We start from the raw sequence: 22,260 nt of genomic DNA, 5'->3' as shown, positions 1-22,260 counted from the left end.
CTTGGGGAGGAGCGAGCGCCGATGAAGAGCACCGAGTCCTTGGCCGACATTACGGTCAGGCTGCTCGGGATTGCGAGGGGTAGCCCCCAAGCCACATGGGTCCGACGGGATGACCTTCTCGCAAGCTTTCTTCTAGCGTCTCCTCCACCGAAGACCCTGCGGGGGGGCAAGCTGGCGGACAGCACCCTTTGCACCATCTCCCCGAGAGCGACGTTGTCGCCAAGAGGGACGATGCAAAGAACGGCCACCAAACCTGGCACCGACGCCATGGTCAGGCGTCTCAACGCCCATTCAGGCTGAAGGACATCGCAGAAGCAGGACCCCACAGGCCCAATGGTCTTCTGCTAATCCCACTGAAGCTGAGGGACGATAAGCACGCCCTCTCCAGCTTTTCCCCGCTGCTAGCAAGCATTCTTCTAGCCACAAAGCCTAAAGAAGCCAGGCCACCCCGTCTGGGGGCCGGCCATGAAAGGCAAAGGGAAACATTAATAAACTTAGGCGAAGCTAGAAGTAAGAGCAGAGAAGTTGGAGAGGAAAGGGAGTCCCACGACCCCTATTTATAGCTGCGTCAGGCGCCAAGCTTCAAGCCTGTCGCAGGGGGAAGACTTGGACCGCCCGTGACGGCGCGGCACCCCACGAGCGAAAGATGCCCTCGGTTACCGTGCCGAGACGTGACCGGACAAAGCAAAGCCGAGCAACTGGACGCTGAGCGGCGCAGCATCGACACTGGCCGACCGCCCTCGAACAACGCATCGCAAGGCAACTAGGGAAAGTAGGGCTGAGACCCTGCATGCGGGACAGTGCGGCATTAGCTCCGGCTGCAGAGCAGCAGGCGCCATCATGACCCTGGCCCGCTCAGCACACTGACGCATCTCGTCACCGAAACAAACAAGAAGGGGCGCGTGCCTCGGAGTACTTTCTCTGCAGGCGCACTACCCCGACTGGCGAGTTGTCACGTCCACCAGGCGAGCGCCCGGACGCGCCTGGCGGGAAGGCAACGCCGATCGATCACATCAAGAAGTAAAATTACCAAAATACCCTTTGGCCGAATCCCGTGACTCGACCAAAGGCTCGGGGGCTACTGTCGGGTACCATGATTAGGGGCACCCTAACCATGGGACTAAAATTGCTCTAAAAAGCGCAAACGCATGTTAGGTAACCGGGCCCACGAAGGCCTACAGTCTCCTTCCAATCCGGAAGAAAGGAAAGGACTCAAAGAAGTCCAATACACGGCCCACATAAACAGTGCGGCCCATCCACACTCCCCACTCGAACCCGCGGGGTGATCTCCGCCTCGCTCGAGGGCTCCCCGCCGAGACCCTCGACGGCACCCCGTGTCTCCGCCTCGCTTGAGGGTAGCGAACCTACCCTCGGGGGAGTGGATCATCTCTGCCTCGCTCGAGGGTAGCGAACCCACATTCGGGGGAGCGGATCATCTCCACCTCGCTCGAGGGTAGAAAGCCTACCCTCGGGAGAGCGGATCATCTCCGCCTCGCTCGAGGCCACCCCTCGACGGAAAGGACGAACGGCCCTTCCGCTCACCCGCCCACCGTACGGAGGCATTAAACGCCAACCAGTCCTCCAACAGCGCCCGGGTCAGACGGCGTCAGGCCGCCATTCCTCACAGTGGCTGTGACCGGCGTCCCATCCGCCAACTCCGGTCACTACTCCGCCATCCCGGACGCTGTGGCGATACTTTAGGAACCTGCGACGCAGTGCGAGACATGCTCAGCACTGCTCCAGCCACTGTGCTGCCAACTCCCCATACCTCATCCAAACTTTTCCCTCCCCGGAGCCATCGGATGGCATGGGCACGACCCTCGGAAGCGGCTCCGGCCTTGACCGGGACAAGACCTTGGCCTGCAGGACCCTCGGAACGTCGCCACGCCACGCCTGGAGGACGGTACCCTCTACAGCAGCGACCACGCCGCTCGCTGGAACTACAAGGACGCCGGCGCGATCTCCGCAAGGCCAAGGACGATGCCCAGGGCGACGGCCACGCCAGGCACCATACCCCACAGTGTACTTTCCACAGTGCCCGACCACTGCACCCCCGCGATTCGAGGAGAAGACGACGATTTCTACAATTTCCTGTGCATGTACACTGCCCCTCCTTGTGCCTATAAAAGGAGGAGGCGGGCTTTCCCTTAGGGATGAGTTCATCCAGCACAACACCCAACACTACTCACAGAGCACACACGCTCTTCTGAGTCCCGATATTGGCATTCGCCTCAATCAACTCCTCCTCCAGCAGAGACCTGGGAGCTTCCCTCCCTCTCTCGCCTCGCTTGTACCCCCTACTACAAGCACCCCCGGTGCAAGACAGTACAGTGCTCTCGCACACCCCTTTGCTAGACGTACGGCCCCGCGGCCGGAACCAGGATAAATCTGTGCGTGACTGTGTTGCCTCTTGCATCAATCATCTGGGACAAGGAACACGCGGCATCATTACTAGTTGAGTCCGGACCGCCGGGTCAGGACACCGACAACCATATACTCCCTCCGTTCCAAATTATAAGTCATTCCAAGAATCTTGAAGAGTCAAAGTTTATCAAGTTTGACTAAATTTATATGACAAGATAATAACATTTATGATACCAATTAAGTATCATTAGATTTTTTGTTAGCTATATTTTCATAGTGCATCTATTTGATGTCATAAATTTTTATATTTCTCTCTATAATTTTGGTCAAATTTTGAAATGGTTTAACTCTCCAAGATTCATAATGCACCTATTTGATCATTCATCTTGCTCGGGAAGATTTCTAGATGGTTGATCACCATATATAGTTTTTTAGAAAAAAAAAAGAAACATGTTTGTCGTTCGATGATCGCGGAATGATTGAGGTGTGCCCTAACTACTAGTTAGTAATAATTTGCGCGCAGATCGGAAACGGGCCGAGAAAGAGCAGCAGATCGAGGCAGGAATCCAGGCCCAGGGTCTACGGCCCAGATCTGCGCCCGCGCCGTGATCGAACCGCCCGCCGCCCGCCAGCCGCCGGCTTCCAACGACGGCGCATCGTCACCGGCGACGTCGTCGCTGCGTCGTTTGGTTCGGTTTGTTTTTCCAGGCGGAGGCGGTGGTGGGTGGCACGCGCACATCGATCGCATGGAAAATCAACTACTACCAGTAGAGAGCAAGTATCAAAGGAGTATCTTGTTTTTCTTTTCGTTTTTTTTTTCTTGGTTCATCGACCCGTCGTACGTCCACCGTACCGGATCTTTTTTAAAAAGAAAAGAGAACTCGCTATTTTTGAAATTTATCATTATCATGGAGTGTCATTGAGGTGCATAAAACTTTGGATCCCATGCCTATGTCTCTGAACTGCTTGCTGAGTTCTTCCTCTGCCCTTAAATATACGACGCTTAGGACAAGGTAATTAGTTAGGAGTACTACCACAATTTCGGAATACTCCCTCCGTTCAAAATTGTAAGCCGTCTTGTGATAAAAGAAAATTTGAAACCAACCCATAAAAGATCTGCCCTGTTATATTAAAATGCGGGCAGAGCCTGATGGGCCAAAGTATAGAAGTGGAAAACGACCAAAAAAGACAAACAACAAACTTAACGAACACGAAAGAATTAAACGGTGTTCACTAGAAGGCCCAAGTGCGCTTTCGCCTGCCAAGCTCCAAATCGTTTGGACAAATCTACATACATAATTTTTACTAACGATCTACAGTTTGGAATGGGCCAACTACTTGTTATTTAGCAATTAGGCTGAAATTGGATAGAAAAGCATTTCGAATGGATGCTCTCTCGATCTTCAAATATAAAGCGCACAAGATTTGAAGGATCCGAACTTCATGGCTTTTCCCTAACTAGCAAATATACACATACTCTTATGTTGCTACGAAAAATCATATAAATATATTGATTAGTATATAAAAGTATATATATTGTATACATGTTGGTTGAGTATTTCAGTTTTTCTCTATTTTACTCGTTCAAAAGCTAATTCTAAATGATCTCATATCCTTAACTCAACATAAGGTTACCCGGATTCCAATTAAAACTCCGATTGACAGGCTAGAAATCATTGCTTGCTTTAGCAATAGTAGAGGTAGAGATAATCAGCGGACGTGATGTAAACTTTTCTATGGGAATAATATCATTGGAATAACATCTCAAATGATTTTCTACTGTTACGATTTTCGTTGCTACAAACGTTCCAGAACGTACGAGGGAAATAATAAAAGAGTTTCCAAGACGAAGCTACTAGTAGAAATCAGCGCCGAGGCCGTACGCCAGCTCAGCAATCCTCAGCTGTCCCAATGCAAGTCCCAACCCAGCCGTGTCACTCTCCGCTCGCGTTCCACGGGCGTGGCGACCGTCGTGCGTCATCATGACGCCTCCCTGAGCTCACCACCATCGATCCTGGCTGAATTATTGGCGGCCCCGCCTTCCTTCTCCCTTCACCACTCACTCGCCCGGCCGGCCGGTCCCCAACCCCACCACGGCACCCGCCGCCTTATAAACCCCGGCCACCACCACACGTCCCCCAGCCAACCCACCACCACCGGATCAGCTGCTAGCTTCCTCCTCCCACATCAGGCGGCGCCAGCCGAGGACACCGTCGGAGCCCACAACCACCCACCCGAATAAGGCACCCGCACACCCCACCTCCGGCCGGCCGGAAACACCGCGCGCCCGGAATGGAGAACGGCAACGGCGCGTCGCCGTGCTGCAACGGCAACGGCAACGGCGCGGCGGCGGCGGCGGCGCCGCCGCACGTGGCGATGCTGGTGACGCCGGGGATGGGCCACCTGATCCCGCTGGCGGAGCTGGCCAAGCGGCTGGCGCGGCGGCACGGCGCGGCGGCGACGCTCCTCACGTTCGCGTCGGCGGCGTCGGCCACGCAGCGCGCGTTCCTGGCGTCGCTGCCGCCCGCCGTCACCTCCCTGGCGCTCCCGCCCGTCGACCTCTCCGACCTGCCCCGCGGCGCCGCCATCGAGACGCTCATGTCCGAGGAGTGCGCGCGCAGCGTACCGGCGCTCACCGACATCCTCCGGGACCTGCGGCGGCGCACCCGCCTCGTCGCCTTCGTCGCCGACCTCTTCGGCGCCGACTCGTTCGACGCCGCGCGCGCCGCGGGGGTCGCCCGGCTGTACCTCTTCTTCCCCAGCAACCTCCACGCGCTCACGCTATTCCTCCACCTCCCGGAGCTCGACGCCGCCGTGCCCGGCGAGTTCCGCGACCTCGCCGAGCCGCTGCGCCTCCCCGGGTGCGTGCCCATCCCGGGGCCCGACGTGCTCATGCCGCTGCAGGACAAGTCCAACCCCTGCTACAGGTGGATGGTCCACCACGGCGCCAAGTACCGCGAGGCCGACGCCATCCTCGTCAACTCCTTCGACGCCGCCGAGCCGGGCCCCGCCAAGATCCTCCGGCAGCCGGCGCCCGGGCGCCCCGCCGTGTTCCCCGTCGGCCCGCTCATCCAGGCCGACCGCGGCGGCAGCGACGGGCCGTGCCCGTGCCTCGAGTGGCTCGACCGGCAGCCGGCCCGGTCGGTCATCTTCGTCTCCTTCGGCTCCGGCGGCGCGCTGCCGGCCGAGCAGATGCGGGAGCTCGCGCTCGGGCTGGAGCTCAGCGGGCAGCGCTTCCTGTGGGTGGTGCGGAGCCCCAGCGACGAGGGCGCCGTCAACGACAACTACTACGACGCCGAGAGCAAGAAGGACCCCTTCGCGTACCTGCCCGAGGGCTTCGTCGACCGGACCCGCGACGTGGGCCTCGTGGTGCCCTCGTGGGCCCCGCAGATAAAGGTCCTGGCCCACGGGGCCACCGGCGGGTTCTTGACGCACTGCGGGTGGAACTCGGTGCTGGAGAGCCTCGTGTACGGCGTGCCCATGGTGGCGTGGCCGCTCTACGCCGAGCAGCGGCAGAACGCGGTGATGCTGTCGGAGGGGGTCGGCGCCGCGATCCGCGTCCCCGAGTCCAAGGGGCGGGAGAAGATCGCGGCGGCGGTGCGGGAGGTGATGGAGGGTGAGGGCAGAGGCGCCACAGTGCGGGCCAAGGTGGCGGAGCTGCAGAAGGCCGCGGCGGAGGGGCTCCAGGAAGGCGGCGCCGCCGCGGCGGCGCTCGCCGAGGTGGTGGAGAAGTGGACGTGCGAGGAGAACTAGAGATGATGCTGAGCTGAGTGTGCAGCTGCCAATCCATCCCATTCCCAGCTACTACCCTCCCCCTCCAGCACTACCATCTTTGGGGCCTGGCCGGCCCCATGGTTTGTCCGTTTGTAAATTATTCCAAACTTTTGATTTGTATTTTGTAACTTATTATACAACCTGTAACTATCCATGCATGTCCTTACTCCATTGGTAGGTAGGAGTAACTAATAAGGTAGCTTTGTGTGTACCAAGATGCTATTCTATTTCGCCACTTTTATTATTTAAAATCTAGGATTTGGATAGACGAATACAATCACGTATGAAACTGGGTGCAAGCGTGGCACGCACGCCGCCGTATCCCAATATTCTGAAGATTGGGAGAATATCAGGAGAATATTAGCTGGACGCATCCGTCCTTATCCTACGACCTCGCCATGATCCGTGCTGATCAAGCAGAAACTTTGTGATTAAAAGTGTCATGTGCTTGTTCTTTGTTGCCTGCACCTGCTGGTGCTGCCGCGGTGTCCAATTTTCAGAGCAGTTTGACATTTGCGAACCGTGAGCCTGAGAGAGAGAGAGCACTAGCTGCGTGTGGCTTCTTCTCCGGCGTGATGGGGGGATGCTTGTCGAGTTGTGTGCCGCCGCCTGCTCGTCGGTATAAATAAACAAGAGTTGCGTCGGCATCAGGGTTCAGGGTACAGGGCCCTTTCGGGTATCTTGTTCTGTTCCTACCGATCTTGGCATCTTGTACTGTATAAGTATGTGCTTCTGTCGAGCGTACGAGATCACACATTGTTACTGTAACACGAAGCATGGTCACGAGAGCACATTGTTTTTTTTTCTGATCGAGTTCACGGGAGCACAGGGTCATGGATGCATGATGAGTGTTTGCCTACATTTGGGCTTTGGCTTAGCGAGATATATCTGAGGATGCGAGGTAATCAAGGTCCGTTTCTCCGGCGTGTTGACGCTAAAACACACACGAGCACGTCACCTGCAACTCGCAGAGGGCTCCTTGCAGCACCTCTAAGAGATCTGGTCAGACCGGTTTGGTGGCCGGTTAGATCGATTTCGCCGAGCAGCACGACAAAGATCCAAGGAACGTTCGTCCAGGAGAGACCCATCAGGTTAGGTGCAACTTAGGTTGCCCTAGGCTCGGCAGGCCAGCTAGGGCGCCCCCTCACGTCATAGAGACGAGAGATGAACAACACATAGGGTTGGAAGAGCTTATGGTAAAGAGAAAAAAAAGTAAAAAAGATAAAAGATGTGTATTTGATCGATTGGATATCCTCAATCGGCCATTACCCTTTATATTTATAGGAAGAGATAGTCTTACCCCATTAGGAGTCGAAACCCTAATTAAATTTGTGTCAAAATATAACTCATAACTCGGATTGGGCATTCCGGACCGGTCTGACCGCCCTAGCCAACCGGTCTGATCGGTTCGGGCCTAAGTCAATTCTTCCCGGAGTCATAACTCTCTCATCCAAAGTCCAAATTGAACATTTCGTATATGCATTTTGATCCTCTAGACGAGAGCTACGCAATGGTGAACTCAAATATGCATTTTGACAAAGTCACCTTTATCGGTATGACCGGTCTATGCATACTGGGCAGACCGGTACGCCCAGTCATGCCAATTTTGATCATCAACACAGAGCTAGCAGGCTCACTGCGTGCACTTATCCGGCTAATGATGTTGTTGTTACTACATATTCGTTATTAGCACGTTTTAAGCGATGCTAATGATGTTGTTGTTACTACATGGGGTATATATTAATTGATCATTAGCACATTTGAAACGATGGTAATTAATATGTATATCCCTATAATATAGCCGCCGCAGCCGGATCGGACCCCAGATCCACGGACCGGTCGGTTCTGCCCTGTCGCGCGAGGACAAGGGCAGCGTGTCGCTGGCGGGGCGTGTGGCGCCACCGCCACCTACCGCACCCCGGCCGCGGCCGTTTCCCAGCGTCCGTGACTGGGCGTGAGCGCGGCGGCGGCGACGACGACGACAAGCAGCAAGCCGGGCACGCGCACGCACAGCAATGCAAGCGGCCAGGCCAGGCCATCACTGTGTGTGTCATGTCGTGACGGCGAGCACGGATGGCGTGAGCAACGCATCAGGAGGACGTACGCCGGGTGTGGTGCGTGGCGGCAACAACTGACTTGGTTTTCTAAGATGGAGTGATGATGAGATCATGGACATTTATTTGGTTCGAGAGGTTAGAGGAGAGAGGATGGAAGTTAGGTGCAGTGGCACAGCCATGGATGATCGATGCGGTAGCTAGGGTTTCGTTTTCACTGACGAGAGAGAGGTTGACGTCGGACGCCGGGTAAAAAAAAAAGTGGGTGTCTTGTTAATAATGGAATAATCCTCCCTTAAGTGAGAGGTTTTCTACTTTCTAGAACGTTTGGCTTCTACTAGAATCGTTTCATCAGTGTTACATCGATCAATTTGTGTCCAAATTAAAGTGATTGGATTTGGAGTGATCTTTCAAACCCTAGACGCGGATGGCGAAGGTTTTAGTGCGTGAACGTGAATATGGGGCATGATCTTTCGTTGCAGAGATGTCTTGGATCCAAATGTGTCACCGTACTCTGCTTAAAAAAAAAAGTGTCACCGTATCGTGGATGCATTTTTGGTGTCACACGGAGCTAAGAACATGACATGTTGTGTAACGCAGGTGTGCTAGGTAAGTAACACATAAAGGTTGTGTACCTCCTTTCTTGTACTTGCAAAAAATAAAAACAAGAAGAAGAAATGTCGCTTAATATTTTTCTTGTGACGCGCACGAGAGAAACGCCTAGACTATTTATGAATTATTTGAATCAATATTTTAAATAGAAGGCTATTTTATGGCATCCAACTAACGGTAAAATAGGGGTAAACATTGTCTCCATTTTGGAGAAGCAGTGGTAAAATCGTACAATAAAAAAAGATGGGGGTTGACATCACCATTGACACTAAAAACAGGGTAAGAACGCCAAAGTTTTCGTGCCGTACACGTACGCATGATGGCGAAGACCTCCATAACGCAGAACCGGCTGTAACAAAGGCCCAATTTTGTCCAAGAAACGGAGAGGCACCAGCATAGCAGCTCTTCCCTTGTCCCAAGCATCTCAGCAAGCTAGGTGGCAACAACAATGGTGAAACCATTAAGGCGCCAGGCGAGCATGGCGATGTTGCAGGACCCTTGTTTCCTTCGCAGGCGATCGATCAACGAGGAGGAAGGGGATGCCGCTGCTGACGCCCGTGCACACGCGTGCACGACGTGTGCTACCCGATTATATTGAGACCCTAGTTCCTGGCATGGATGCATGGACGGACATATAATTAAAAAAGAAAAGCAGGCAGCTAAATAAAGCTTGTTTGGTTGGTGCAGCATCCTGGATCGCTGACATAGGCCGAACGAAACTTCTGGATCTCAAATTGCTTAATTATTATTATCTTTCTATTTTTATTAATTTGTGTTATCACGTACTTGATGTCGACTGAAGTGTGTTGTTGTTGTTGATGCAGCCGTACCACGAATGTTGGTTTCCTGATTAAAAATGAGGAGATTAAGTCTTTGGTCTTGGTCATCGAGGCACTAGTTATTTCTCAGGAACATTGTTTTACTAATTCTCAACACTAGCTACAGAGAAAAAGATTACCATTCCGCTACGGTCAAACCAGTAACGATGACTAATCCAGCCGGCACAAGAAAAAAAAAACTATTATTTAATTTATTGTTTCATACCCAACCAGAATTTTACAAATAAAAGGTCGCAACAATGGTTTTCATAAAGGACAGAAGGAAGAGGACTGTGGCTAGTGTCGCTTTCACAGGGTTCAGTGCTACAAACCCTTTAGAACTGACCACACATCTTCTAGAAGCTAAGGTATAGCATTAATTTCAGAAAGTAGTTTTGACATTGGCTCCGTTTGTGATTTTTGCATTCTCCAACTTCTTAAGATTGAGCTGAGACGGGCCGCGTCAGTTTATTTTTGCTGTGCCCATACGGCTGTGTTCAAACAGGCTATCAAAGGGTGTTCTAGAAGAAAAGTAGGGGAAAAAAATTAAAACCCATCAGCAATAGGAGGATGTCCCAAGTAACCACGTGCATGTTAAATATGTTTTTTCAAGGTGCCCCTTGACTTGTGCCTAATAACCTTGCCAAAATGTTTTCTTCAGTCCAGCACATTTGCTAAAAAGTTTTTTTTTTGCAAATTTCCTAGGAAAAAAAGGCAATCAAATTTATATCTACATCTATACCTATCACTAAAGCGAGTAAGATTTTCACCTTATTTTTTGATTTACTCAGCTCGGTTTGGTTCGCTCGTATCATTGACAGGTGGACCTTAGTCTATTCCATATGCGAGTCAGACGAACCCCTATGTTCACGATTCGATAACGTAAATCCCCATAAATTATTGCATGAGCACCAATACGAATCCGATACTTATACTACGCTGTCTGTCGCAACGCACGGCCATTATTGCCTAGTCAAAATTAAAGCGAAGGAAAAGGGAAGCAAGGACGGGGAAGAAAGAAGCATATATGTGCAGAAACGCCGAGAGCCATCCACATGTCTTATTCCCATCAGGAAGCTGTTTGGTTGTTATATGGGAGAGGGGGCCCGCGCGGCGGAGGAGAGCATCCCTGTCTCGCTCTCGCGCCTTCCCTGTTGTCGACTGTCAAGCGGTCAAGCCCCTGCCCCTGATTGGAGTGGTGAGGTCCCACACATGTACACCTCTGCCCGTCAGCGTCACTGCTTTATTTTCTTCTAATTGAGAGAGAGAGAGAGACGTTGCTCTGCGTGGATCGGCAAGCTTCGACGACGTGCCTACGGTCTGCCACACGTTGGGTTGTCCAAGGCTCCAAAGCTAGCTGTTGTGAATTGTGAGTCGTCACAACACTTCCAAGCTAGCTGTGTTCGATGGAGCTAAACTGCTAAAGAGAGCCTGGCCAGAACCCTGCCCGAACCAAGACCCAGAATCTTGTACGGTATACTTTTTTCTTTTCGAAATAAGTAAGTGTACGTGCAATAAAAGAATTGGAGCAAAGAAGAGTGAAACACAGCTAACACAGCTATTTGTAATTGTTATCTATCTATACTATAAAAATCGAAAATTTTGAAAACCTTTTTCATCCAAATGGGACTCACTCTACTCCTCACGCCGGACCCGCGTATCAACGCCGAGGGAGGTGGGAGGGGGTGGAGACCCATAAAAATCGCATGTTGGAGAGCGTTTCTGCCAAAAACAAATTATTTTTTTTCACCTTGCAATTTCTACACCCGTCGCCGTACCCGCCTTAATATTTCCGCACGGGACTTCTCTTCCGCGCAGCCGCGTCGCGGCATCTGACGAGAACCCCCGCAAATGCCGAGTCCCCGAGCCGCATCTGGCAGTCCACGACGGAGCGCGCCTACACTGGAAGCCGTTGTCGTCGGGGACCAGCGGCGCTGCTTTACCAATGGTCGTGCCCTTCCTCTTCTTCTTCAGCAGCTCCGTCTCGACGCCCTCGAACTCCCCGTCGAGCCCCTACGACTCCGTGGAGTATTCGGTCGCGGCAGTGGGGAGGCTGCTATCGCCGCTTTCTCGGCAGCCTGGGCGACCGTATCCACTCAACCGCCGACAACCTCTTCCACTGCCACGGTTGATAGGTATTGATTTACGCACTGCCATGGTGGAGGAGGATTCTTATCTTTGGGCATGCCTCTGGGATAGGAGGCAGCCGCGGTGGCACGAGGGTTGAAGGGGAGCGAGTAGAAGAGCCCACGATGGAGGTAAAAAAGAGGAATGTTTTATATTTTTACATTTGTCGTCCTAGCCATGATGAGATTGTTTTGATTTACTTGCTTTCTGGATGTTGATTTATAGATTAAAAAATAGAGGATCTCATTGGGTTTTTAGGTGTGGAGTGGATTGAGATTTAGCGTCGCAGTTTACACCCATTTAGCATAGAGCTTCAGTTGCTTCAATTTGCTTATCTCGGTAGTGAAGTACTGTTTGTTAAGCATTTGCATTTATACAAAAGTTGTGCTGGATTTATAACTATTCGTGCTTGTTGGTAGATATTTTTTCTCATGCCGAATTTTATTCATAGCTACTAATCCCGTGAGGTAGCTATTATCAATTTTAGAAAAATATGATTTTTGTGCATGTTTTTTTTGTATACAAGAAATGAGATATTTTCGCATGCTTTTTAATCAAGGTGATATTAATAAAGGTGACATTTTTGGCCGAGGTAAACTATTCCACTTATTCTTTTTCTTTGTATATGCCTAGCAATGCTATAAACAATGAGATATTGAAATATTAAACTATGTAGGAGAGATATCAAATAAAAATTTAATACTACTACATGTATTCTATGAATATAACATATGTGATCAATAGTTTTTTTAAAACATGTGCGTGCCGCACGTGCTTCTCTGCTAGTTGGAACAAAAGAAAAAAGAAAAAAAAATCATCAGTACTCTGGTAAGTGCTTTGGGCCGGCGGGTTTGCCGATGGGCCATGCTCTGCTTCCTCGGCCTGGAAGCCCAACCTTTCGCCTCTGCCGCCTGCCTGCTAATTGCTTTCTTTTTTTATATATAGTTTTTCACTACACAACAACTCCAAAATGACAATGGGCGAACAGTCGGTATAAGCCATTATACCGTTATATGTACACCGACAGTGGCGGGTCTAGGGCCTGGCAACCCTGGGTTATGGTCTAGGCTCCTCTACTTTGTTTCCATTAGTCCCATATAATTAGTAGGCTATATATATTATAAAGGTTAGGCATAATTTATAGCTTACTCTACTAAATAGCCCAAGCTTCTAAAATTTTCTGGATCCGCCATTGTACACTGATGGGTAGTTACTAGGCAGAGCTTGAGTTAACGATGGACGGTTTGCGTCAATCTTATACCGACGGACGGCTCGTCAGCTATTATTGATTTTTAGCGACTGATGTCAATTGTTAATTTAGTGTTGTGGTGTAGTGTTCATGGACCTTAGCATTAAGTTTTTTTAATATTATGTTGTTTCGTTCTAAATTATAGATTGTTATTCCTTTTCTAGATACATAATTTTATTATGTTGTTTATTATGTATCTAGACGTAGTGTTTATCTAGATGCATAATAAAATATGTTTACCTAGAAAAGCCAAAATAACTTGCAATTTGAAATGAAAGCAGTATGTCAATTAAAAATATTTTGTTGTTTGTCAAACTCGCGTGTCTCGCTTGCACGAGAAATACGCAGAAGCCTCTTATGAATGATCGGTAGAATAAAACGATGCGTCTAGACACATGATCGGCAGCACCAAGGTGCCGGTGCGTGCATCCTCTCCTGCACATGCAAAAATAAAAAGGGAAAAAAAGTGGACAGAGTGCTTGCTCAGTCAACCATTGCATTATTATAAAAAAAAACATGACATCGAAGAATTCCCCCCATGCTCCATTCCTTCTGACGTCTGCCTGCCCTTGTGCCCTGCATGACAGAACAAACACCTACTTACTGCTGATTAAGCTCCTTATTAGGACGATCTAATCATGATTGGTAAGGGTCTAGAAGCAACATTGGCTCGCTTGGTCGTTGGCTCATCAGCTCATCATCACTCTCTTCTCCTATTATTACTTGCCCTCCTCGCCGCTCAAAATCTCGCGCCGGCGGCGAGTAGGCGACGGCGATGGCCGAGCCGCTCGGTCGCTCGCCGGGATGCACCGGGACGCATAGCCGGCCGGCGCAGGAACAATCGGGGAGGGGTCAAAGAATTCCATTTCCATCCGTGAGGCACGGAGTGGCGGTGGCGACGTATAGGCAAATCGTTGGCGGCAGACACCTTGATCCTTTCCGCTGCTTGTGCAAACGTATGCGTGACGTGTGCTTCTAGGGCCTAGCATTTGACCAAATATATATTTTTTGCAGAATATATATCTTGACTAGACCTGGGCATGGGCTGCCCGACCCGACGGACCCGACCCAACCCGCCCGAAAATAGCCCGACCCGACCCGACCCGAAGAGTTTGATGGGCGGGCTCGGGTCAAAAATTTTGACCCGGTATGACTGACGGGCCGGGCACGGGCTAAAAATTTTGACCCGAAACCCGAAAAACCTGAAGGAACCCGACATTTTACATAGGCCCGGCCCGACCCGACCCGACTAGCTGTCGGGTCGGGTGCGGGCTTAATTTTACGGCCCGGCCACCGGGTCGGGTCGGGCACGGGCCACTAGAAAAAACACCGGGCTTTTTTTGGCCCGACCCGAACCCGACCCGGCCCGGAGGATGCCCAGGTCTAATCTTGACTGACACGATGAAGCCCAAACATTTGGACTTGTATTTGTTTTTTTTTGGGGGGGGGAGTCTGATTTACGCTCTCGAACTATCGCAAAAATTTGATTTTCAACCTTCAACTAGAAAACTGGATAATATAGGTCATCCAACTGTCGAAACTGGGCAAATTTGACCCTTGAGGTGGTTTTGAAGGTGGTTTACATTTCTTTAAAAATAAAAAATCTAATAAGATCTAAAAAATCAAAACTATTTTATTTTAAATCAGAAAACTATGAAGTAGTACCAAAATTTTTCTAAAAGTGTAACATATCTATTATTGCTCCATTTGAATCTTAGTTATTCAAAAATAATAGGCATATTAACAAGCAACGAAATATTATGAACAAAAAAAATTAGATTTGAATAGCTGACAAGTATTGTGCCAATAGATAGGTTATATTTTTAGAAAATTTTGATACCTATTTCGTAATTTTTTGACTTAAAATGAATTACTTATGTTTAGTTTAAAATTAAATATTTTAATTCTCACAAAATAGAAAATCACCTTCAAAACCACCTAACAAGCTAAATTTGCTCAATTTCAATAGTTGGATGGCTTTTTATCCGTAGTTGAAGGTTGAAAATCAAACTGTTTGTGTAATAGTTCGAGGGTGTAAACTGAATTTTTTTTCCTATGATGCCGACTCTCAAGTAGTCTTTGGCGGTAGAGGAGCTACGGATGTACAGGCGTACTTGACTACTTGTACTACCTGCATCAAGTCAAGTCTTTCAGTGATGCGTGCTGTACCAGGTCATGGGTACCGTACCTTGCTTTGCGAAATTGACACTTGTGACCTGTCAATAAGATAGATTATGTGTCATCAGACATCAGTCTTGTACGCCAGAAAATGGTGTTATATATTTCGCTTTGGACAAATGAAAACCACAGAAGGTGACGACGTATGGATGCTAATTATTGTACGATACCTGCACGGGGCCAGTTCAACTCATCATCATCGATGTAGCCAACGTGAAAAAAAATGGTGAATGAAAAACATCCCAGTAATAAGAAATAGGTATTCGTGCATTATGGGTACAAACTGGTCAGAGCTTCTTCTTTTTTGCGAAAGGAGCGAGTTGTATTAAACCATAGGGGAACAGTACAACCCAATCCTTTTACAGAAAAGACCATTAAGAAACTAGAAATTACAACCTCCACACCAAGTTTCAGAGTCTTCACGTCTTCTTCCTCGATTCCAAACGTCCGCTGGAGCCAAAGGCTATAGCCACCGTCTGCATCAACGACGAAGTCCACAAGGTGGAGACCGCAGAGGAGGCCTTACTGCTAGGCGACGAAGCCGAGTAAATGGCCTCCGAATCACATCGGCCATCCCCGCCATCAGTGAAGACCGGCAAGACTGTCCAGCAACGACCAGCAACAGCCCACTGTCTGCCACCGCCGGCAAAGCACCCGACGGCCAGAATCCAACTCCCACAGACGGGGAAGACTGGAAGCTCCCATCCCATCACAGGGATAAAGCAAAGGGACCTCACAACACCAGCTCCGACGCCTACACAGATGCCGAAACTAATATGGAGGACAGACAAGCTCACCTGCTGAACGCCGGAGAAAAGGCCACCATGGCCACATCCACCGGAGAAGAAGAAGGTGAGCACAAAAGTGCGGAGCGAGAGCTTGATCATGTAAATCAGATCAGATATGACCATTCCTATTCCTCAATTTTAAATTTTAATAGCATGCAATGCTCTGTTGGAAAAGAAAGATTATATTCACCTTCTAGCTAGGAAAACTACTATATATTTTCCTACCTTGAAATATATATGAAAAACTCAACCCACCAAGGTAAGATCTTATGCTTTGACGTGGAGCGGACGAGAGGATTTTTTTTTCAACGCACAGATAATAAACTGCGCCACCTGACCAATAAATCCGCTCCCGTGGAGATCGAACTCTGGCCGAGAGGGCGTCAAGCGCACAGGTAGACCTGGGAATAAAAACACGATTTCATTTATAATCATCACCGAATATGATCAGACCAAGACATGAAATGTATAAAGGAGAGAGAGAGAGACCCGTTGAGTTGTGCATCACTATGTTGTGTTAGCGGCAAGCTCTTGGACACGCCACTCTCGTGCCGTGCCTGCCACACACATTGGCCCCAACTAGAAAATTAGGGCCTGAGATGAAAGTGGTGGCGTGCACCCACACACAACTGTTCGATCTGGATATCTGGATAATGCCTAATGCCTCTCACGTTATTGATTTTTTGCTCGATCCCTTTTTCTTTTCTGGAGAAACGACGTGACATGCTGTTACGAACTTATCCAAGGTGGCAGTTACCGGTTGCGGTGCCGTGTGTTAGCGGTGTACCTTCCATATTGCACCTCTCATGACCTGCCTGCCACACATTGGATGATAGGCTCCACGCTCCAACCGCCGTCGCGAACCGTGTAACACTTCCAGGCTAAATTTGCTACATACTTCCTCCATCTGAAAACATATACTCCTTCCGTTCCAAATTATAAAACATTCCAACAATCTTTAAGAGTAAAAAATTTTTATGTTTGACCAAATTTATATAATAGAATAATAACATTATTATATAAATATATAAACTAATTAAGTACCATTAGCGAAAGGGCCTGTAGCCTAGTGGTTACAAGAGCCTTGGTAGCACCTGAGGTCCTGGGTTCGACTCCATATGGGAACAAATATTCTGAGATTTAACGGCCTTTGTGCATTTAATGGTAGGCGACGTTCCGGTCGACAGTGAGGCGCATGTGACAGTCTTCGAAGATGCTCATAATAGGGGTGAGGTTGGCTCAGTCTTCGAAGATGCTCATAGTATAATCTTGGTCAAATCATATAGTACATCAATTTGATATCATAAATCTTTATATTTATATTTCTCTCTATAATCTTGGTCAAATTTGATATTGCTTTGACTCTCCAAAATTCTTGGGATGTCTTATAATTTAGAACGGAGTGAGTATATTTTAGTTTTAGTTTGTACATATACATACATGCTCTAGATCAAACCCTCTCCAAATTTACTAATCTTATAGGGAAAAAAAGTACAACGTTTATGATATTGAATTGGCATTATTAGATCCATACTCTTCTACAAACAACTTTGCCAAATATTTAATATATTTTGATTTGTCATAAAATTAGAAATGCTATATTTTGGGATATATATATATAGAGAGAGAGAGAGATATATAATTTGGGGAAAATGTATTTTGGGGGAAATTCGGAAAAAGTTCCGAGACTGTGTGCGTGCCTTTTTTTTTAATAACGTGTGGGCTCTTTCTGATTCGCTCGGCCCGCCAGCCCACCCGCAACTGGCCGCACCAAGGGAAACGGCCCGACGGGCCGCGCGGGCCAAAACGGCCCAGAGCTTACTTCCAGGCCCAACACCGGTGGCCGGCACGTAAAGCCCACTCCGTGGCCCAGCCTCACCACCTGCCCTATAATAACCCTCACCACCTGCCCTTCGCCTCTCCCCTCTTCTCCCGGCGGCGCTTCTAGGGTTCAAGCTCCTCCTCTCCGGCGGCGGTGCGCGCGCATCGACCGATCCCACCCCCAGCCCGGAAGGCGGCGGCGTGACCCGAGGTGAGCGCCCGATCCTCCACCCCCGCCCTCGCGTGACCGATCGATCCATGGATTCTCTGCTTGTTCGCGTGCGCCGTCGTAGCTGAGGCGGCGGGCTACTCGGGAGGGACGTTTGGTTCAGGAGCTCTTGTGGTGAGATCGCACCTGTGGGCGCTAGGCTGTTGGGGTTCTACTGGTGGGATCCCTCGCCTTAGCGTTCGTTTCGGTTGCGGTTTCTGGATTGCTCGGCCTGAATTTGCGAGCCTGTCCCGGATTTATTTGGCGCTATTCGCAGAAATGCTGCAAGGTCACACTGCTTGTTAGCTGTATTGTTTGTTGGTCACACGAGCCTGGAGCTTATGTGGCGTTGATTGACTAGTGCTCCCATTTCAGCCCCGTGTAGGACATCTCTGGGTATGCCACTGCCAAGACTGTGTAGCGGTGTCTAGAGCTTTTGCTTTGTTGAACCCACCGGATTGGCTCACTAACAGTCACACCACTAAAACCCATGCTGTCTGAATTACATTTTTGGAACAAGCACCACTATATTCCAGTTAATTACTGTTGCTTTGTTTGCCGAATAAAATTGGAACTCCTGAAATTTTTCAAATTTGTTAGTTATGGTTGGGTCTTGTGCACTAATTTGCGTACAATTCTCTGTGTTAGTGTTGCATGTATGCTAGGTGAGCCTGTCCTATTGGTGTAGATGCGATAATATGTCTAAGTTACCCTTTTTGAAGCAGACCAACTTAGTCAGTTTTCTTACTGTTAATATTTTGGCGAGACCAAAATGGGAATGTTGAAATGTTTACTGTTTTTCAAAGATGTAGTTATGCCTGGGATTATTAATCTGGTTTAAGTAAAACTCAAATGTGTCACTGGTGCATCTCCACCGGATGAATTCAACCTACTGGTGCACATATGATTTATTTTTGGTTTTCCCTAAATCTTCCAGATCCCCCCTTCTGTATTTTCTATTTCTTTGTGCTGTTTGGTTGCTATGCTCTGCTCACTGCCATCTGCCCATCTGTTCTGTTTTGTATAAACAAACTTTTGCTCTGTTAGTAGTCTTGTTTCAACTATTCTCCTTCAGGGTAACTATGATTGTTGCTGTGTTGTCGTGGTGCCTTGTCAAAACCAGAGGCATCGAGCTATGCTGGTGCTTAATACTTGGAACACATAACTCAATTTGATGAGGTCATAATTATGTTGTTATCTGCGTTTCTTGACCTTTTCTTGATTGTCTTTTAGATACTAGCTAATTTTAATTTGTTTGTCGGAGCGCTCTTCTGTTTGCAGTGGTAATTTGTACAGTACATGCTACACCTTTACTTGTTCCATCTTTTGCTTCCACAGTTTGTATATGCTGTTTTGATGTATTTTTCATTGTTTACAGTCTTGACTTCCATGTAATTTGTTACCATGGATTGATGTTTACCATGCAGGTGCATCGATGTGATTGTGAAGTCCACTATCTAATTTGTATATTATTAGACATTGAAATTGTTGCGCGGTGCTTTGATTGTTGTTTTTTATAGCAGGCCTGGATGAGTTCCATTTCCATCTGTCAATTGCAGATGCTTGCTTATGTGTACTAGTCTGTTTACTGGCTACCTATTAGTTATTCTTATCTGGAGATTGATTTCTTTGTTTATCTGACCATTGATTTCTTTGTGAATTTTGAAAGTTCTCTGATTTGGGCTTTTTGCACTGTCTATGTAGAAAGTCGTGTCATGAGTAGATTGTGCACCACATGCTGTATCATTGCTCCATTGTATGTTTATTTCTCCAACATTTCACACGCTGTCTTAAGCATTTAGCTGTGTACTAGTGTACTACTGATTGTGATTTAGAGGCTTATTGGTCATAGCAGATTCATCCGCTGATTTTGATGTAATGCATAGTTTTCTGCATGTTGTATGGACTGTAATTTCCCTGCAATTTGAAAAATGCTACTTTTTTTTTTTCATTTGACTGCCATTCAAATTCCTAGGTTACCACTATTCCCTATATAACTGACCTTATTGTTTTGCAACGTATGTTCATCTTACCAGTTTTTTTTTGTACACATCCGCAGGCTAGGCAAAGATGGTGAGAGTCAGCGTCCTTAATGATGCGTTGAAGAGTATGTACAACGCAGAGAAGCGTGGGAAGAGGCAAGTCATGATCCGGCCCTCTTCAAAAGTGATCATCAAGTTCCTCATCGTCATGCAGCGCCATGGTTAGTTTGTCTTTCACCTGTAATTTGTTTGGTAATATTTGAGAGCATGGATTCATGACTACTGATCTCTTCTGTAGGCTACATTGGTGAGTTTGAGTACGTTGATGACCATCGGGCTGGTAAGATCGTGGTTGAGCTGAACGGGAGGCTCAACAAGTGCGGGGTGATCAGCCCTCGCTTCGATGTTGGCGTGAAGGAGATCGAGGGGTGGACTGCCCGGCTGCTCCCATCTCGTCAGGTCCCTTTCTTCACCTTAACTGGTTTCAATGTTCTCAGCAAAAACTAGTTTTCCTATTTGCATCAGGTTAGATTTTCTTATTTGCATCAGTTTAGATTTATGTCACCATAGTCTAATCAGCTTTCATTGTTTGACATGCAGTTTGGGTACATTGTCCTGACAACCTCTGCTGGCATCATGGACCACGAGGAAGCCAGGAGGAAGAATGTTGGTGGCAAAGTGCTCGGCTTCTTCTATTGAATGAAAGTTTTGTGAAAGCATTCTCGATCGATGTATCCTGCCTATTCCTTCTTGATTACCGAAAGCACTTAGAGGGATATTTGAGCTGTTTTGGTAGTTCTGATGAATTATGCCGTTGCAAATTTTATTTCCAAATGTTATCATGTGCCACTTGGTGGATCTTGCTTGTATTGGCTGTTGTCGAATTTGCCTGATAGTATGTCCCGTTTGAAGTGGAGGAGATGTTGCTCTCGGTTCCTGACTCAGTGTGCTTGCTGCTGCGCATTAGTTGAATCGAGAGTGTTGATAACCAATATGGTGCGTTAGCTTCAGTTGAGCTTCAGATTCTGGCTGTGTACAGAGCTTACTTAGTCCTATAAATCTATGCAGTTGCTTAAGAATTCACAGTGAATTTCAGCGTGTTGTTGCACCTGTCGCGTGGATGACAAATTCTGCAGGAGTGCTTTCGAAATATGTCAATTCACATCCGTTTACTTTGTATAATTTGATTTGATCAAATTTAAAATTGTTTGACTCCCTGTGAGTTTTTTTTTTTTTTTGAGTCGGAGGGAGTAAGCCTTATCATTTTTCAGCATCATGGCATGGCACTTTGGGATGCAAGTCCCACCTTTTTTTGGGTCATTGGGTTGGCTCTGAACTAGAATGGCATATTGCGTAATTAGTTTGGGAAAGAAAATGAACTAAAATGACAAATTTAAAAAACATCAATGGGTACCCACTTGCATCCCTAATGGCATTGCCCGATCATTGTCGGCATAGAATTCTAAAGAGAGTGAGAGAGGCGGTCGATGACATCCTCCAATTTGAGCACAAGGCCTGAATATAAAGGAACGTAATGGAGTGGTAACTAATGGTCTTTTCACAGCCCACCATGACCCTTAAATATTTTAGCTCAAAATTATATAGAATTAGAGCCTGGCTCTTTTAAGACTTGGCTCTTAGATTCTCTAGACCAAATTGCAAGGTCCTTTACCACCCCTAACGAGACATCCTCGGCTTCTCGCTTGACCTGCTGGTAAACTGATTTGATTTAATTCCAGACCTGTCGATAAAGGTTTATCATTTGGAACATGGAGTATGAACTGCATAATGTTTCTACGACAACTTCTAACAATTTAGGCAGGAGGCTAAAGGAATCACACGACCCATGCGTCCACACAACCATACATCTGATGAATGTACCCCATCTCAACCTAAACCATACTCCACAGTATCCTGCTGTTGTTTAAACTATAACCTACAATTTGGTGAGAAGCCCTGTTTTTCCTACACCATCCTTTCAGTACTGTTGGCCAATTTGGGCACTTGAGCCGGCACCAGAAGTTGCGATGGAGCTGTCAGAACTCTGGATCGATCTGCAAGTTCTCCAGCTTCACGTCAAGGTCATTCCCGGTTTCCGCGATGCTGGTTGCTGGGTCTGACATGATGGTCACCGTGGCCTCAGAACTCTCACCTTCAACCTGAACCTCACTACAACAATAGCGAGTACGGTGAGCTTAGTAGATGCTAACACAACAAGTGGTAGGGAACGTGAAAACTTCTAAACTAAACCAGCAAATGGTTATTGCATAATCAGATGATGAAAC

The 22,260-nt window shown here is 48.1% G+C and overlaps 2 protein-coding genes and 1 long non-coding RNA gene across 3 annotated transcripts; all 3 read left to right on the top strand.

Annotated features, from left to right (window-relative positions):
- The first annotated feature begins 4,462 nt into the window (after nucleotides 1-4,462).
- Nucleotides 4,463-6,382, top strand: LOC120644822 (hydroquinone glucosyltransferase-like). The gene has a single exon (XM_039921541.1). The coding sequence runs from the start codon at nucleotides 4,657-4,659 to the stop codon at nucleotides 6,115-6,117; it is 1,461 nt and encodes a 486-aa protein (XP_039777475.1). The 5' UTR covers nucleotides 4,463-4,656; the 3' UTR covers nucleotides 6,118-6,382.
- Nucleotides 6,383-11,410: 5,028 nt separating this feature from the next.
- LOC120644821 lies at nucleotides 11,411-13,161 on the top strand. Its single transcript, XR_005663960.1, has 2 exons — nucleotides 11,411-11,757; nucleotides 11,822-13,161. It is a non-coding gene; the product is annotated as an uncharacterized LOC120644821 (long non-coding RNA).
- A 4,687-nt stretch (nucleotides 13,162-17,848) lies between these two features.
- On the top strand, nucleotides 17,849-20,919 carry LOC120644820 (40S ribosomal protein S15a-1). Its single transcript, XM_039921540.1, has 4 exons — nucleotides 17,849-17,996; nucleotides 20,053-20,196; nucleotides 20,274-20,434; nucleotides 20,576-20,919. The coding sequence occupies exons 2-4, from the start codon at nucleotides 20,064-20,066 to the stop codon at nucleotides 20,672-20,674; spliced, it is 393 nt and encodes a 130-aa protein (XP_039777474.1). The 5' UTR covers nucleotides 17,849-17,996; nucleotides 20,053-20,063; the 3' UTR covers nucleotides 20,675-20,919.
- The last annotated feature ends 1,341 nt before the right edge of the window (nucleotides 20,920-22,260 follow it).

This window comes from Panicum virgatum, chromosome 8K (assembly GCF_016808335.1).
Source record: "Panicum virgatum strain AP13 chromosome 8K, P.virgatum_v5, whole genome shotgun sequence".
In the NCBI taxonomy this organism is placed as follows: domain Eukaryota; kingdom Viridiplantae; phylum Streptophyta; class Magnoliopsida; order Poales; family Poaceae; genus Panicum; species Panicum virgatum.
The sequence above is the reverse complement of the archived record's forward strand: the minus strand, read 5'-3'. Positions and strand labels throughout refer to the sequence as shown.